Source organism: Scyliorhinus torazame, chromosome 9 (genome assembly GCF_047496885.1).
Source record: "Scyliorhinus torazame isolate Kashiwa2021f chromosome 9, sScyTor2.1, whole genome shotgun sequence".
In the NCBI taxonomy this organism is placed as follows: Eukaryota; Metazoa; Chordata; class Chondrichthyes; order Carcharhiniformes; family Scyliorhinidae; genus Scyliorhinus; species Scyliorhinus torazame.
This window is the reverse complement of record NC_092715.1, coordinates 142,956,111-142,972,697: the sequence shown is the minus strand read 5'-3', so window position 1 is coordinate 142,972,697 and position 16,587 is coordinate 142,956,111. Positions and strand designations below refer to the sequence as shown.

General features: G+C 51.6%; 1 protein-coding gene across 1 annotated transcript in view; it reads left to right on the top strand.

The window, feature by feature from the left end:
* The first annotated feature begins 8,962 nt into the window (after positions 1-8,962).
* Positions 8,963-16,587, top strand: part of LOC140430126 (uncharacterized) — a 117,994-nt gene continuing 110,369 nt past the window's right edge. The window contains exons 1-5 of the mRNA XM_072517638.1: positions 8,963-9,112; positions 9,496-9,588; positions 9,914-10,036; positions 11,322-11,414; positions 15,037-15,097. Coding sequence (XP_072373739.1) covers positions 8,963-9,112; positions 9,496-9,588; positions 9,914-10,036; positions 11,322-11,414; positions 15,037-15,097 — 520 coding nt within the window. The remainder of the gene's footprint in view (positions 9,113-9,495; positions 9,589-9,913; positions 10,037-11,321; positions 11,415-15,036; positions 15,098-16,587) is intronic.

Below are 16,587 nucleotides of genomic sequence, written 5' to 3'. Positions count from 1 at the left end.
AGGGGGTCTCTGGGACGGGACTCTGTTATGGGGGGCTTCTGGTGATGGGCTCTGTTATGGGGGGCTCTGGTGCGGGGGTCTGCTGGGGGGGGGGGGGGGGGATTGGTGGGGATGAGGTTGGCAGGATTGCATTGTGGAAGGGGAGAGGAATCCTTCGATGGACATTGGGCACCCAAAGACTTACCCCCTTGGCCCACCGCGAGGTCCACCACACCAGGGCGTTGCTGACAAATACCTGCATCCATCCACGTCCATATGAAACCCGGGCCAGAGGACTGGAGAATTGTGGAGGTGTGGCGAATCATGGGCGAAATTCTCCGTTATCGGCGGAAAGTCCGCCGACCGGCGCAAAAAACGGCGCAAATCCGACTTCCGTCACGTCGGAAAAATGGGTCGATAGTCTCCGGCCCGAAATGGGCTAGCAGCGACGTAACGGGATCCGCGCTTGCGCAGTGGTTCATGCCGTGCAGCGTCATACGCGCTGCACGGCGTGACGGCTCATAGGCCGCGCTGCTCCCCCCCACCCGACCCGGAACACCCCGACCGCAACACCCGACTGGATGGCTGGCCGTCGCTCAGCCCCGAGGTTCGAGTCACGCGATGTGGAGGCGCTCCTGGACGCAGTGGAGCAGAGGAGGGATGCCCTGTATCCCGGGCACAGCCGCAGAGTTGCCCCACGCCACAGCCGGCATCTGTGGAGGGAAGTGGAAGAGGCCGTCACCGCTGTGGCCCTGACACCACGGACAGGCACCCAGTGCCACAAGAAGGTGAACGACCTCGTCAGAGCAGCAGGGTGAGCCTCCCCATATCCCTCCCCTCCCCATATCCCCCCTCCCCCATAGCCCCTCCCCCATATCCCCCCTCATCCTATCCCCCTCCCCATATCCCCCCTCCCCCATATCCCCCCCCTCCCCCCTATCCCCCATATCCCCCCTCCTACATATCCCCCCTCCCCCATATCCCCCTCCCCATATGCCCCCTCCCCATACCCCCGTCCCCCAATCCCCCATATCCCCCCTCCCCCATATCTCCCCTCCCCCATATCCCCCCTCCCCCATATCCCCCCTCCCCCATATCCCCCTCCCCCATATCCCCCATATCCCCCCTCCCCCATATCACCCCTCCACATATCCCCCCTCCCCCATATCCCCCATATCCCCCCTCCCACATATCCACCCTCCCCCAGATCCCCCATATACCCCCCTCCCCCAAATCCCCCCCTCCCCCATATTCCCCATATCCCCCCCCTCCCCCATATCCCCCCGTCCCCATATCCCCCCTCCCCCATATCACCCATATCCCCCCCTCCCCCATATCCCCCCTCCCCCATACCCCCCTCCCCCATATCCCCCATATCCCCCTCCCCCATATCCCCCCTCCCCCATATCCCCCATATCCCCCCTCCACCATATCCCCCCCTCCCCCATATCCCCCCTCCCCCATATCCCCCCTCCCCCATATCCCCCATATCCCCCCTCCCCCATATCCCCCATAACCCCAAGTGAATCCAGCCCTAACCTTAACCTCTGCAATGCACGCGCAACCGATGGCGTGCATTCATATACCTGCCTAACACTGTTGCCTTTTACCCCTGCCCCCCCCCCCCCCACAGGAGAAGCGCGCACACAACAATAGGGAGCATGTGAGGACTGGAGGAGGGCCCGCTGATGAGAGGCCACTGACCGAACACCAGGAAAGGGCCCTGGAACTGGCTGGCGGACCTGAGGACCGGGAGGTTGCTGATGCAGAGGTCGGGGGCGTACTAGCAAGTGAGCCACCGACAGCCCGTCCCCATATCCCCCCTCCCCTATATCCCCCTCCCCCGTATCACCTGATCACTGCCTGATGTCTAACCATGCATGCTTCATTGTGTATCGCAGGAACAAACGTCCAGGCACCCATCCCCGCAGATGCAGACCGCCCGCAGGATGCCCCTCGGAGACCACAGGAGACGGAGAGACCCGCACCCTCCAGCATGCGACGCCCGCAGGATGCCCCTCGGAGACCGCGGGAGACGGAGAGACCCAGACCCCTCCAGCATGCGATGCCCGCAGGATGCCCCTCGCACACCACGGGAGACGGAGAGACCCGGACCCTCCAGCATGCGACGCCCGCAGGATGCCCCTCGCACACCACGGGAGACGGAGAGACCTGGAGCAACAAGGAGACGACACCCCCGTCACGTGCGGGAGCGACCACCCAGCGACGAGGGGGGCAGCCACAGGCCCCCGTCACATCCGAGCCAGGACACCACTACCCAGGACACCACTACCCAGGACACCACTACCCAGGACACCACTACCCAGGACACCCCTACCCGGGACAGCACTACCCAGGAAGACTAAATACCGGACAGTGACTCAGAGTGGATGGGTGGAGACGAACCCCCACCCCAAAGTGCCATGGACTCAGAGTGGGACGAAGAGCACGATACAACGCCACTGCTGTCACCAACACCCTCCACCATCGCAGAAACACTCACCACGGTTGGGCACTTTAGTGATGAGGCGTCTGGTACACTCACTGGTGAGCACAACACAGCCGTCCCAGTACAGCAGGTGGAGGTAGGGGCAGCAGAGGGACCGGGCGGTCGGAGGCCAGCCCAGCCCAAGCGAACATCTGCCGCCCAGATGGATCCCGGGTTCCTGCAGTTACCACACCCACACATAGATCCGATGCAACCACCGACCCGGAGACGAGCGAAGAGGGTGACGGGCGGCTTGCGGCGGCTGCGGTCGCAGGTGGAGGAGTCCACCCGCGTCCAGGAGCTGGGAGTGGTGCCGGTCATGCGTGCCACCCATGCCGACACCGCACGGGTGGCGTCCGCGATGAAGGCAATGGATGCGACGGTGTCAGACATGGGGAACGGTTTGCGAGGCCTGGGGCCTTCCGTGCAGGCGGCGTCTGTGGCCCAGGAAATGGCTGCCCTCTCACAGGAGGCCATGAGCCAGTGCCAGCGCCAGATGGCAGAGGCGCTCAACGCCATAGCCCAGTCTCAGCAGGCCATGGCCCAGTCTCTGCAGGCCATGGCCCAGTCTCTGCAGGCCATCGCTGAGGGCATCGGCGCCAGTGGCCATGTGCGAGCCGGCGTCGCACTGTCACAGACAGGGTTTGCCAACCCCCTGGGCTCCATGGCTGCAAACCTGCAGACCCCTGTCGATACCAGCACGGGCCTCCAGGACTGGCAGCGCCAGATGTCGGGGGGGGCGTCGGATGGCCAGTCCGTTCGCATCCCCCACCCATGTAGAGGCCTGGGGGCCATCGGGCACCCCGAGGGAGGAGGAGGTGGTGTGGTCCGTCCCGGCTCCCTCTGTAGGGGAGGTCCCGGTACACCGCGACACCTCGGACTCCCCCCCTTCCGTCCCAGGTGCATCGGGTGGGCAACGGGCAGGACAGGCTGGCAGCTCGCCATCCCAGTCGCCCGGGCCGCAGCCTGGCCCATCTAGGCCAGGACGCCCCAGGAAACGGCCGCCAAAGGGATCCAGTGTCAGAGGGCAGGAATCACAGGAGTCCACCTCCAGTTCTGCTGTACCGTCTGGGGAACCACGTAGACGTAGTCAAAGGGCCTGTAAGGCCAAACAATTAGACACTGAGTAAGTTGGCACGGGTGCAGGGCACAGATGAGTTTTAGGGGCTAGGGCACGTGCATGAACTCCTTTGGTTATTAAAGTCAATGTTACACCTACCGAAGCTGCCTTTGTGCTCTGTCCAAAGTGTGCGGGGGTGTCATGTACGTTGAGCGCAAGTGTGTGTGTGAGGGGTGGTCTTACCTCAGCCCCAGGTGAGTCTGCCCCCTTCCCCCTGGGCCGCCATCAACATCCCCCGGGCAGAGGACGGGACCGTGCGCTGCAGTGTCACAGCCGCTTGCAGGGATGGTCCGGGTCGATGGTGGTACTGTGGCCATGGGTCAGACATAGTCCAACGATGTAGAGCCAGGAGCTCACCGCAGGGCGGGTTGTCATCATCCTCCATGGCCTGCGATAGACACGCGTCCACCCGCAACTGTGTGAGCCCGGCCGTTGTGCCGCAGGTGGATCGGCAATGGGGGGGGGGGGGGGGGTGTGTGCATGCGGGTGGGGTTGGGGAGGGGGGTGAGGGTGCTGGGTGGGTGGATGGGTGGGGGGTGTGGGTGGTCGGCTGTTGCCATGGTGTGCGGTCTGTGGCCATACTACCCGATTCCCACGCCCATCTAGTCAGTGAAGCGGGCGTCTATCAGTCTGTCCCCGTGCCCGCTGGGCCAGCCGGTAACGGTGGACAGCCACCCGCCTGTGTCTACCCCGTCTGCCCTGACCATTGCCCCCATCCCCCTCATCTGGGGAGGACTGGGCCTCTTCCTGCTGCTCCTCCACTCCGCCCTCCTCTGCCTGCGGAACATCGCCCCTCTGCTGGGCTATGTTGTGCAGGACGCAGCACACCACAATGATGCGGCCGACCCTATCTGACCGATACTGGAGGGCGCCCCCAGAGAGGTCCAGGCACCTGAAACGCATCTTCAGCACGCCAAAGCACCTCTCTATCACTCCCCTTGTTGCTACATGGGCATCATTGTAGCGGTTCTCCGCCTCATTGCGTGGCCTCCGTATAGGCGTCAACAGCCACGATCGCAATGGGTAGCCCCTGTCGCCCAGCAACCAGCCCCTCAGCCGGGGATGGCGTCCCTCGTACATGCCGGGGATGGATGACCGCGACAACACGAATGAGTCGTGTACACTGCCTGGGTGACGGGCGCAGACGTGCAGGATCATCATGCGGTGGTCGCAGACCACCTGTACGTTCATCGAATAGGTCCCCTTCCTATTAGTGAACACGGCCCTGTTATCTGCAGGTGGCCGCACGGCGACGTGCATCCCATCGATCGCGCCCTGGACCATGGGGAACCCGGCCACGGCAGAGAAGCCCACGGCCCGGGCATCTTGGCTGGCCCAGTCCACAGGGAAGCGGATGTAGCGGTGCGCCATGGCATATAGGGCATCTGTCACTGCCCGGATGCACCGGTGCACCGATGTCTGCGATATGCCGGACAGGTCCCCACTCGGTGCCTGGAATGACCCCGTTGCATAAAAGTTCAGGGCCACCGTAACCTTGATGGACACGAGGAGAGGGTGTCCCCCGCCAGTGCCACGCAGTGACAGGTGTGCCAGCAGGTGGCAGATGTGTGCCATGGTTTCCCTGCTCATCCGGAGTCTCCTCCTGCATTCCCGGTCCGTGAGGTCCTGGTATGACTGCCGGGGCCGGTACACACGGGGCGCCCTCAGGTGCCTCCGTTGCCGTGGGGCCGCGACGTCCTCCTCCCCCTCCTTGTCCTGTCGGTCAGGTGTCCCTCCAGCCTGGGCGGCTGCCGCCTGCCCCTCTGCGGCAGCCTGCGCCGCCTCTCTGGCACGCTCCTCCTCCTCCTCCTCCTCCAGGGCAACATAGACATGAGCGGCTGCCACCACGGCGGCCAACATCGCTGGATGATCTGAAAACATGACGGGCCTGGTGGGGGGGAGGGGAACGACGACATGTCATCATTGCCCATATCCCCTCCTCCCCCCAGCCAGGTGGCATGGACCGCATGGGTCCAACTGTTGGAGGCTGGCACCTGGCCAGGTGGACCAACTCACTTGCCCTCCCATCCCCCTCCTCGGCACGGACCCCCCCCCCCCCCCAACCTCCACCCTGGCACGGACCCCCCCCCCAACCTCCACCCCGGCATGGACACCCCCCCAACCTCCACCCCGGCACGGACCCCCCCCCCCCCAACCTCCACCCCAGCACGGACCCCCCCCCAACCTCCACCCCGGCACGGACCCGCCCCATCCTCCACCCCGGCACGGACCCCCCCCCCAACCTCCACCCCGGCACGGACCCCCCCCCAACCTCCACCCCGGCACGGACCCCCCCCCCAACCTCCACCCCAGCACGGACCCCCCCCCCCAACCTCCACCCCGGCACGGACCGCCCCCCAACCTCCACCCCGGCACGGATCCCCCCCCCAACCTCCACCCCGGCACGAACCCCCCCCCAACCTCCACCCCAGCACGGACCCCCCCCCCCAACCTCCACCCCGGCACGGACCCCCCCCAACCTCCACCCCGGCACGGACCCCCCCCCAACCTCCACCCCGGCACGGACCCCCCCCCAACCTCAACCCCGGCACGGACCCCCCCCCAACCTCCACCCCAGCACGGACCCCCCCCAACCTCCACCCCGGCACGGACCCCCCCCAACCTCCACCCCGGCACGGACCCCCCCCCAACCTCCACCCCAGCACTGACCCCCCCCCAACCTCCACCCTGGCACGGACCCCCCCCCAAACCTCCACCACGGCACGGACCCCCCCCCCCAACCTCCACCCCGGCACGGACCCCCCCCCACCTCCACCCCTGCACGGACCCCCCCCCAACCTCCACCCCGGCACGGACCCCCCCCAACCTCCACCCCGGCACGGACCCCCCCCAACCTCCACCCTGGCACGGACCCCCCCCCCCAACCTCCACCTCGGCACGGACCCCCCATCCACCTCCACCCCGGCACGCACCCTCCCCCCCAACCTCCACCCTGGCACGGACTCCCCATCCACCACCCGGCACGGACGCCCTCCCGACACTCCCCCGGAGCCCAGGCTACTCTAACCACCACCCCCCCCCCCCCCCGCCGCACACACACACACAACCCGAGACACACCTCTCCTCACGCATTCAGACTGCGGCCACGCCATTGCCTGCCCAGAGCCAACCCCCCAGGCCGTCACTCACCTCCACGCTGTTCGGCGTGAGCCTGGAGCACCGGGTCACGCCGATGAAAAGGAGGTTTAATTTACGTCGACGTGAACGGTCATCACGTCGACGGGACTTCGGCCCATCCGGAAGGGAGAATATCGGCAGGCCGAAAATCGGCTGCCTTGCGCAGACCCGTGACATTCTCCGCGGCAGCGGCGACATTAACGCCCCGCCGACTTTTCTCCCTTCGGAGACTTCTGCAACCGGCGGGGGCGGGATTCACGGCGGCCAACGGCCATTCTCCGACCCTCTGGGAGGTCGGAGAATGACGCCCATGTGTCAAGCTTGTAAATAGGATGCAAATAAGTAAATTTGAGCTATTTGCATCCTCCCGCTGGCGCAGGCACAAACCTCGATACTGCCGCCAGCGGGGGACTGGAGCATCGGAAGCTGATTGATGCCCAAAGCTGGATTCTTCACCCAATTGCTGATCTCTCGACCGGCGTAGGGCAACGGAGAATCCAACCCAATATACAGCTCATTCCTTAACTTGTTCTCAGAACTATCTATTGAAATCCAAGATTTCTGATCTTTCCCCTGATATTTTAAGTTATTCTTCAGATGGTTACATAATGCCTTGTTTGTCCATAGGAATAACCCACTATTCAATTGATGTGCTTATCTAGCCACTGTTCAAACTCCCCCTGGTTATTTGTTCGGACAGATTTATTTTTAACATGATATCTGCAGTCCAGATTTTCCCACAGTGAACATTAAGAGCACTTTACCTCTAAATGATTTAGGCCATTTCAATTATTTACTGTTAGAATGTGCAATTAAACTTCCATTTGCATCCTATGTCCAATTATTTTCAGTAGTTTCTTGCTTTAACAATGCAGTTGATTCATAAGAATTTGCTATATGTGGGAAAAAGATTGATGGTGCCCTGCATGCTACAGATAAAGTAATTTATAACATTAAACTTCAATCTTGATTAAGAAATCTTAGTCTTAGATTAGTATGAGATAACACCCCAATCACTCCATTTCACTCATTCTTGTTTCTGGTACACCAATCTTTCTCTTTACCCCACCATTGGTGATCATGCCTCACAGCATTCAAACCACAGCCTGTGGAATCACTTCCCTGAATAACTCCACCTATCCAAGTCCCTCTTGTCCTTTAACACTCTCCTTCAAAACCCGCTTCTTTGAATAGCTTTAAGTACTCCTCCTCATAAATAATTTCTTGATTTAACATTCATTTTTTATTCAGTCACCGTGAAACACCTTGAGAGATTTTTTTATGTCAAAGGAATTATATCAATGCTAATTATTTATGTTTTCCTTCCTTTCTTGTCTTTTCTCTTCCGTTTTGCCTTTTTTTTTCCCTTTTGCTTTTTTCCTTTCTAATTTAACTTTTGCATTCTCTCTATATCTTACTTCTATCTTAATTTCTTTTCCTGATTTTCTTTTGGGTGGCAGCTTTCCGCATAGTTTTTCCATAGAATCCATAGAATCCCTACTGTGCTAAAGGAGGTCATTTGGCCCATTAAGTCTGCACCAACTCTACCAAGAGTACCCCACCTCGACCCACTCACCCACCCTATCCCCGTAACCCCACATAATCTGCACATCTTTGGACACCAATGACAATTTAGAATGGCCAATCCACCTAACCTGCACATCTTGAACTGTGGGAGGAACCGGAGGAAACCCACGCAGACACGGGGAGAATGTGCAGACTCCACACGGACAGTCACCCAAGACCAGAATTGAACCCGGGTCCCTGGCACTGTGAGGCAGCAGTGCTAATCACAGATTTTTATTGAATTCAAATGTAACTATCTGCCATGGTAGAATTTGAACCAGAGTCCCCAGAGCATTACAGTCTCTGGATTATTAATCTAGCGACAATACCACTACGCCTCTGCCTCCCCATACAATGTTACCATCACACCCACTCCAACCTTTCACACATACATCGGCCGTACGCACAAACATTTTCTGGTTAATCCTAATGCTCTGCTGAGGGAGACTAATAGAGCTGGACCACTCAGGTTGGGCCTAAGAGTGAGCAAATGTAGAGGGTAGAGAAAATAGAGAATTACCAAGAGGGTCATAGATGGATGAAATGCATTCCAATGATTTGACTGATCCATATGATCATACGATTCTCATGAAGCAAACAGCAACATGACATATTCAAAATTATATTGACACAGGATTGATGGATGGATTCCATCTTGCTTAATTTTTTCAATGACATTTGTCCCATTTTCCAAAGACCTCTTCAACTATTTGTCACCATGGAAAAAAAACCAAGGGAAGATAGAAGCAAGTTCTGAAGATCTCATGCCTGATGCAAAAGCTTACATTCCTTATGAATATGCCAGGTTTCATATTGCTAAGGTAAAAGAAAACCTGCAATCATCACTTATCTTTATTACGTTTTACTTTGAGGACTTGATAATGTTACTTTAATATGCTGCCATTTTACTTCAAAAATGAAACTCTTCTGAATTAATTTCTTATTCAGAGTCCACTTGTCAACCAATCAGAACTTTTTCTCTCACACACTATAAATTGTTGCTCCTTTTGAAATTTGATATTCTTGTAGCTGTCCTGATGAGTGCAAAACAAAAAGTATCAACAGCATGTCTCTTTTTTCAGCAATACTTATTTCTGCACTACCAAACGATAATTACTTATCTGTGAAATGTGGAATCTTTCTGTTGTGTACACAGTAGGAGGCACTTTCATTTTTGCCCTAAGTGTTACTTTTTTATCCTCAGGTTGTAGACGATATGCATCAGATGAGAAATAAACATAGAAAACTCATCTGTGAAATTAAAGAAAGTTTACAGGCAACGGGAAAGGAAAATCAGGTACAGCAAGGCTGAGTTGCTAATGTTCACATAACTGGCAATATTTTCATATTTATAATGTAATTTAAATCATAGACATGCATTATTGAAGCTTTAAACCAATCAACCAATACATTCATTCAATGTAATTCATTTCTGAACCTTTTGCGAAGAATGGGTTTTGGAAATGTGATTAACAAAGTTTCCATTCCTTCAACAGCCTGAAAGGTTTATTGCATAGTGACATAATTGCTTATTGCTACAGGCAAAGGTTTTGTTTTTGAATTAAGAAAATAAAGGATTAAAGTTTGAAAAATCTTGAATAATTTCTTTATTTTGCTTACAGGAACAGCACATACAGATCTTGAAGAAACAGTATAGTGACAAGTTGACAATTTTTAAAGGAGCATTAGAAGCATACCAAGAGCATATAAAAAAGAACAACAAATACTGGGAAGAAATGGTCCAGGTAGAGCCAAGGAGAAATGTATATAGATTTTACATAGATAGAATTTACAGTGCAGAAGGAGGCCATTCGGCCCATCGAGTCTGCACCGGCTCTTGGAAAGAGCACCCTACCCAAGATCCACACCTCCACCCTATCGCCATAACCCAGTAACCCCACCCAACACTAAGGGCAATTTTGGACACTAAGGGCAATTTATCATGGCCAATCCACCTAACCTGCACATCTTTGGACTGTGGGAGGAAACAGGAGCACCTGGAGGAAACCCACGCACACACGGGGAGGATGTGCAGACTCCGCACAGACAGTGACCCAAGCCGGAATCGAACCTGGGACCCTGGAGCTGTGAAGCAATTGTGCTATCCACAATGCTACCGTGCTGCCCCATATATGTGGATTTCGCTTAGACAATATATTATTGTTGTTTCTACCATATAACTTTAAGGGAAGCAAATTCTTGAGCTATTCCGTACTAAAATGTATCTGAGTTATTTGTTGCGACTATTCCTTAGAATCACCAGAACAGTCAGCCTGGGAGCAGTAAGGTCAGGAGCATGTCCGGGATGAATTCTGGGTCCTGACATCATACCTCAACTGGACCACTCTCACAGTGGTACTTTTTAATGTCACTGCACTACTAATTGCCTAATTAATGACAGAATTTGTCAGAAACGGGTATTTTCTGGCCGATCGCCGGACGTGATTTCACCGGCGGCGACCGGAGAATCCCGCCCTTGAAGTCAGCACCTAAAATTGCATTTTGCTAAATTGAAGGAGGAAAGTTCCCAAGATGCACCCCTCGTGCCATGATAATCCCTGCTACTGTAAGTTAAACAGGTGACCTCCTAGTGACCTTGTGATCATATGCATAATCTATAATGTATATAATGATGTACACGACCTCCGACCAGCAGGTGGCAGTGTAAATTTACCATGTGACTCCGTACCTTGGGGGAGTTGGGAGTTATTCATGTTGGTGGATAGTCATACTTGCAGTCGCTGTAGGATAATTTATTAGTATTAGTCATTTGTAATACATTTCTTCTAGTTATCTTTACCATGCATTTGTTTTATAATAAATTACTTGAACTAGTCAAGAGCTAGATGTTCTATTGTGCATCATTCCTATCAGGCCATAGCACAAGAACATGACAGACCCTACTTACTCCAGTAGGATCACCAACAGATACATATATGATGGAAATTGGTCAAAGATGTTCTGCCCTAAAAATGTTTTTGTCCATTATAAAATAGTTTATTAATATGCCATTTTATGAAATAATTCCAGAATTTAAAGGATGAAAATAAGCAACTGATCCAAGAAAGAACTGTTCGCCACACCCAAAATAAACATGAATATGAGAAGTGGGAGAATGAAAAGGTAAAATGTAACTGTTAACTGCAACAACATGCATGCCTGCTTTCAGCAGAGATCTTCAATCTACCAAATTGTTCTCCTTTCATTGTACAGAGCTTCTGAACCACATGGATCATTCAAACATAAAAACATATTCTCAATATGTAATGTTTGACAATTATCTGTTTTACATTCCTATTTTTGTGATTTTTAATTTGCTTTTATCAAGATGACAGAGGTGCTGGCAACTAGAATACTTTTGTCATTGCCTGACAGCAAAACACACTTTCATTTTATCATACTTGAACAAGTTGACCTGACACAAATCTAGCTTTTCCACTCGTTGCTAATGAGTGAACAAGAATCTAGCTAAAGAGAATGACAGTATCATTAATTTGTTGTCTCCACAAGACTACAACTTTGCTCTGTAGCTCAGGGTTGTTAGCAGTGAGAAATCCTCAACGTATTGCGTGTGATTTAACAGTCTCGCCACGCCCGACTTGGTGTTGGGACGAGGCTGTTGGATCTCGCGAGAGGCCTGGATTGAGATTTGTGGCGCTCAAAGTGTCTTGCAAGATTTAACAGAATCTGACAGTGCATCATGATCTGGATCTCACCCTCACTGGGTGAGATCCAGACCCACAGAGTTAAATGCACCATTAGGCTTGCCCAATTCACCCGGGGCACGGATTCACCGGCTCCATCAGCGAGCTCTCAATCGGGCGCCATTTGGCACTGGTTCACAAAGTCATGATCTGGTCATGCTGGCACCTTGGGGGTTCTCACTGGGGGGTTGAAGCCCTCAGGTGGTCGGAGACAGGGCAGGGTGGTATCTGGGAACTTTGGTGTTGCCAGCCTGGCACGTTGGCAGTGTTACCCAGGCACCCTGGCAGGGGGAGGGGGCGGAGTCAAAAGATTGGGACTGCCTTTAAAAATGACCAGTAATCTTCCTGCACGGCCAAGCTGAGTTCGTCAGTGCAGCACGTGACTTAAAGAGTTGCCTCAAGGGGTATTTCATCGCCGAGGCTAAAATAAATGGCAAAGTGTTGTTGAATAGTGGGGTCTTTCTCGGTGCTGCAGGTGCTGAGAAACACCCCACTAAATGCACTGTTCAGCAGACTTTAACTTGAGTCCGCTGAATAGCGCCCATTAATGAATTAGTTGGGGACTTTCTTTAAACAGCTTTGAGAGAAGTTACAGCTGAGCTCTTACACCATCTAATGGATGTGTTTTATATTTAAAAAATCTCTCCTGCAGTTCTCAACTTGAAAATCCATCCTTGTCGGTTCCAAATACAGAAAACTTCAATTTCCCACTCCCTTAAACACATATCTTCTTTTTATAATTTTCACTTCATCATATTTTCATCTTGTAATGTTTAGAGTTTATAGTCCTAATTAATAAGCTATACAAGGTTTTCATCTCAACATCTCTACTGTGTTTGCACCAAAGATCATTTGTAAAAGTGAGTCGATGCTCCCTAAAAGTATATATATTTGAAATTTTGGGAAGTTTGCTGCGCTACAGGTAAGCAGTCATTTAGTCCACTTCACCAAGGGACTTCTGCCAAATTTACAGCTAGAGAATACTTCAAATTAGGGCCTTACATTTTCTTGCAATTAGAATTATAATTGTACCTCCATATTGATCACAACCCTTTTGACCATCTGTTATACTTTGGAATTTTTGATTTATTTTTCCAGATAAATAATTTGGAAGCAAAGAGTTACATTTAAAGGTTATGTTTTAAAGCTGTGAAGGACATATATGTCACAACTTGCAACTTTAGTGGATTTCAATTTAAATAAATTAGATGGGTGTATAACAAATGGTTGCTCTGCTCTGATATCGGCCAGTCTATGCCCCTGCCAAAGTTGAAAGTTCTGCCAAAAACCTTTAGTTAAAAGGCAATGAAAAGCTAAACAATAAGCAACTCATTAACTTTCCTTGCAATCAATAAGTGGCATACTATTGTTCCTTGTTTGTATGCTCAAACCCATTGTGTTGGAAACACATTGAGTTTCAAAATAAAGGCACACCTACTACAGAGGCACAATTTTATCAGGCTCAGAAGGTTTGAATGCACAATCATAGAATCATAGAATTTACAGTGCAGAAGGAGGCCATTCAGCCCATCGAGTCTGCACCAGCTCTTGGAAAGAGCACCCTACTTAAGCTCACGCCTCCACCCTATCCCCATAACCCAGTAACCCCACCTAACCTTTGGACACAAAGAAGCAATTTAGCATGGCCAATCTTTGGACTGTGGGAGGAAACTGGAGCACCCGGAGGAAACCCATGCAGACATGAGGAGGAAGTGCAAACTCCACACAGACAGTAACCCGAGGCCGGAATTGAACCCGAGATCCTGGAGCTGTGAGGCAGCAGTACTAACCTCTGTATTACCGTACCACCCCATTAGGGTAGTTGTAAATGATTCTGTCCCAGCCAAGCAAGGCAACTTATTGACTTGAGGAAACATAGTGGTTGAGAAATTCATTCAGGTTATGCTGCTATGTGGGCTGAGTTGCCAGAGCAGGCAATGCTGTGTGCTGCTAACTGTCTGACCCAAGTAGTCTTCTTCATGATAGCATTGGAGAATATTGTGTGGCCATGCAGGTAGTGGCCCACAGCACTGCCTGCTGTCAGGCAATTGACGTAGCAGCACGACACAAAGAGACTTCTTCCCCTAATATGTCAGTTCTTCCATACTATTGCTTAAAGGCAATTTGTACCAATTGCATTGCGTGAATTTGATCATAACTGTTGTTATGTATGTTAACTTGATGTGAAGTAAAACAACTTAATGATTCATGTTTTGGTTTCTCTTAGTTCTTGGTTCTTTTTTGAAATTATTGGATAGACAAAGGGACACAAACAAAAGTCATAAAAATGTATGACTATTGCATGCCCTTCCAGATGCATATCCATTAATTTCAAAGAAGATCTAATAATTTGGTTCAAATCACAAAAGAATTCTGTTGTCACATTCCTGGGTATCATCTAATTATACATCCCTATCATAAAATTATTAGGCAGTATGGGCACACCTCTAAATGTAAGGATCTCAGATTTCTCGGAGTGAATAACTTTGCACTAGCCAAAAAATACCTAAGGCAAGAGCATAAACGTGTAACATAATTTTAAAATGCATTTAGTTATAAGTTGATTTCCTAAAAACCAAAAATACTTTAACTGTTTTCTCACACAAGGGCTGGGAGTCAGCTGCTTTTATTTAGTTCCCAGATCAAAATCCCATCTCTTGTATCCTTTTTGCCTTACTTTATGCATTGATAATCTGGCATCCTTTGTACAAGTTACAATTTCTTGAATTATTCAGTGCAAAGTAAGCATCTATATATGTTGATTTATAGCTAATGATAAATCATACTCCTTTAAAAAGTTCTGTATGATTACTTCATAATGAATGAAAATGCATCAAGTTATTCTGCAAATTATATGAATAGATTCTTTAATCGTTGTGCACCAATTCATTATGGCTGTGTATAGCAAGCATTGCAGTTCGAAGTAGTCATATCAAAAGTAGCTATTACGATATTATTATTACCTAGGGAGTAATATTATTGAAAAATAGATGATTCCAGTTTATAATATTACATGCACAGTAGTTTTGTTTATTTTACAGACTGAAATTCTGGGAGGGTTTTCCCAGAAATTGGATCTGTTACATACACATCAAGTTTCAAGTAAGTATTAACTGCCATAAAAAGACAACAAAGATGTATATTGATTTTTTTCAATGAACAGATCCTATTCTCAAATACATCTAATTTAAAATTTGCCCAGAAAGATTCATTTTAAAATCTTCAATGATTAGAGGACTTTAAAATAGGATACAGTCACTGGGCGAACTTTTCCGATATTTTTTCAGTGTCACTTGTGAGAAAACCGGTGAGAATCCCGCTGCATCATTGGAGGGAAAAGTCGGCGTATATTCAGCGCCTTATCCAAAAATCTTTATCCCATGAATTTCACGCTGTGCCCGTGGCTGCCTGCGTCTGATTTGCTCACCCCGGCACGGGCTAATGGCTGCAATCAGTGGGGCTCACCACTTAAATACGTCCCCAGCTCTTGTTCCAAGTCCAATCGGTGGAATGGCTGTCAGAAGGACTGCACCACGCTTCGCCAAGGGAGCCCTCAGCAAGCTTCTTGATGGGGTCCAGCAGAGACGGGAGACCTTCTGCACTTGATCAGCTCGACATCCTGCCAACAAGTAATCAACCCGCCTGCGAGGCTGTGGCAGTAATAGTGAGCACACTCCATAAAAGGACAGGGCTGCAGTGTCACAAGAAGATGAATGACCTTCTTTGTGCAACCAGGGTAAGTCTGCCTCCTCATGTGTGCCATAGCACTCTTTAACACACTCCTCATACCTCCATGGAGATCTGACTCCCGCACACTTTGCGGGGCCCCAGCACTTGCTGTGTCTCCCCTCCCTCCTCCTCATTGCCTCCTCTGCTCCTCACATCCTCAATGTCACTCACCGCCCATGCATGCCAGACAGCATGCCAACTGACCTTGCATGATTCTCGCCATCCGACCCATTGTAGGATAAACTGAAGCACAATCAGTGTGATGCCAGCCGGAGCGATGCCAAAGCTGTAGACCCTTAACCAATTTGAAAAACAAGCTCTTGAGCTTGTCAGCGAGGAGCCAGACCGTACCAGAACAGAGAGCTAAATGATGGCAAAAGACACAAATGTGAACCCTCAACACATGTAGCCATGGAGCGATATTCATGTGAATTATTTTTCTACTGTCAATGTTCCCATGTCCTGCACTAATACCATCTCCCTTCCATTGGAGGCCAATCAGCTGACCAGCGTGGACCATTCTCATGGCCCCTGGACATCACACACAAGCAGCTCTGAGGGAGGTATCTCGTCGGCAAGAATCAAGGAGGCGTCACATCTGTCACCTGCACCCTCCACCAGCGCAGATACTTGCACCTTGGTGGAAATAAGTAGCAGGCAGCTTCTGGGTCACTCACTGGTGAGCAGCTCACATCTGATCAACAGCAGGAGAAAGCAGGAATGTCCCAGAGAGCCAGCACTCGGAGGAATGCCGAAGCCCAGGACCCTACTAAGCCCCAGGTAATGACATGCCCCCTGGGTACGATCATCCCGGAGCTACAGAAGCTGGAGAGGCAGAGTCACGACTATAAGGAAGGGACAAC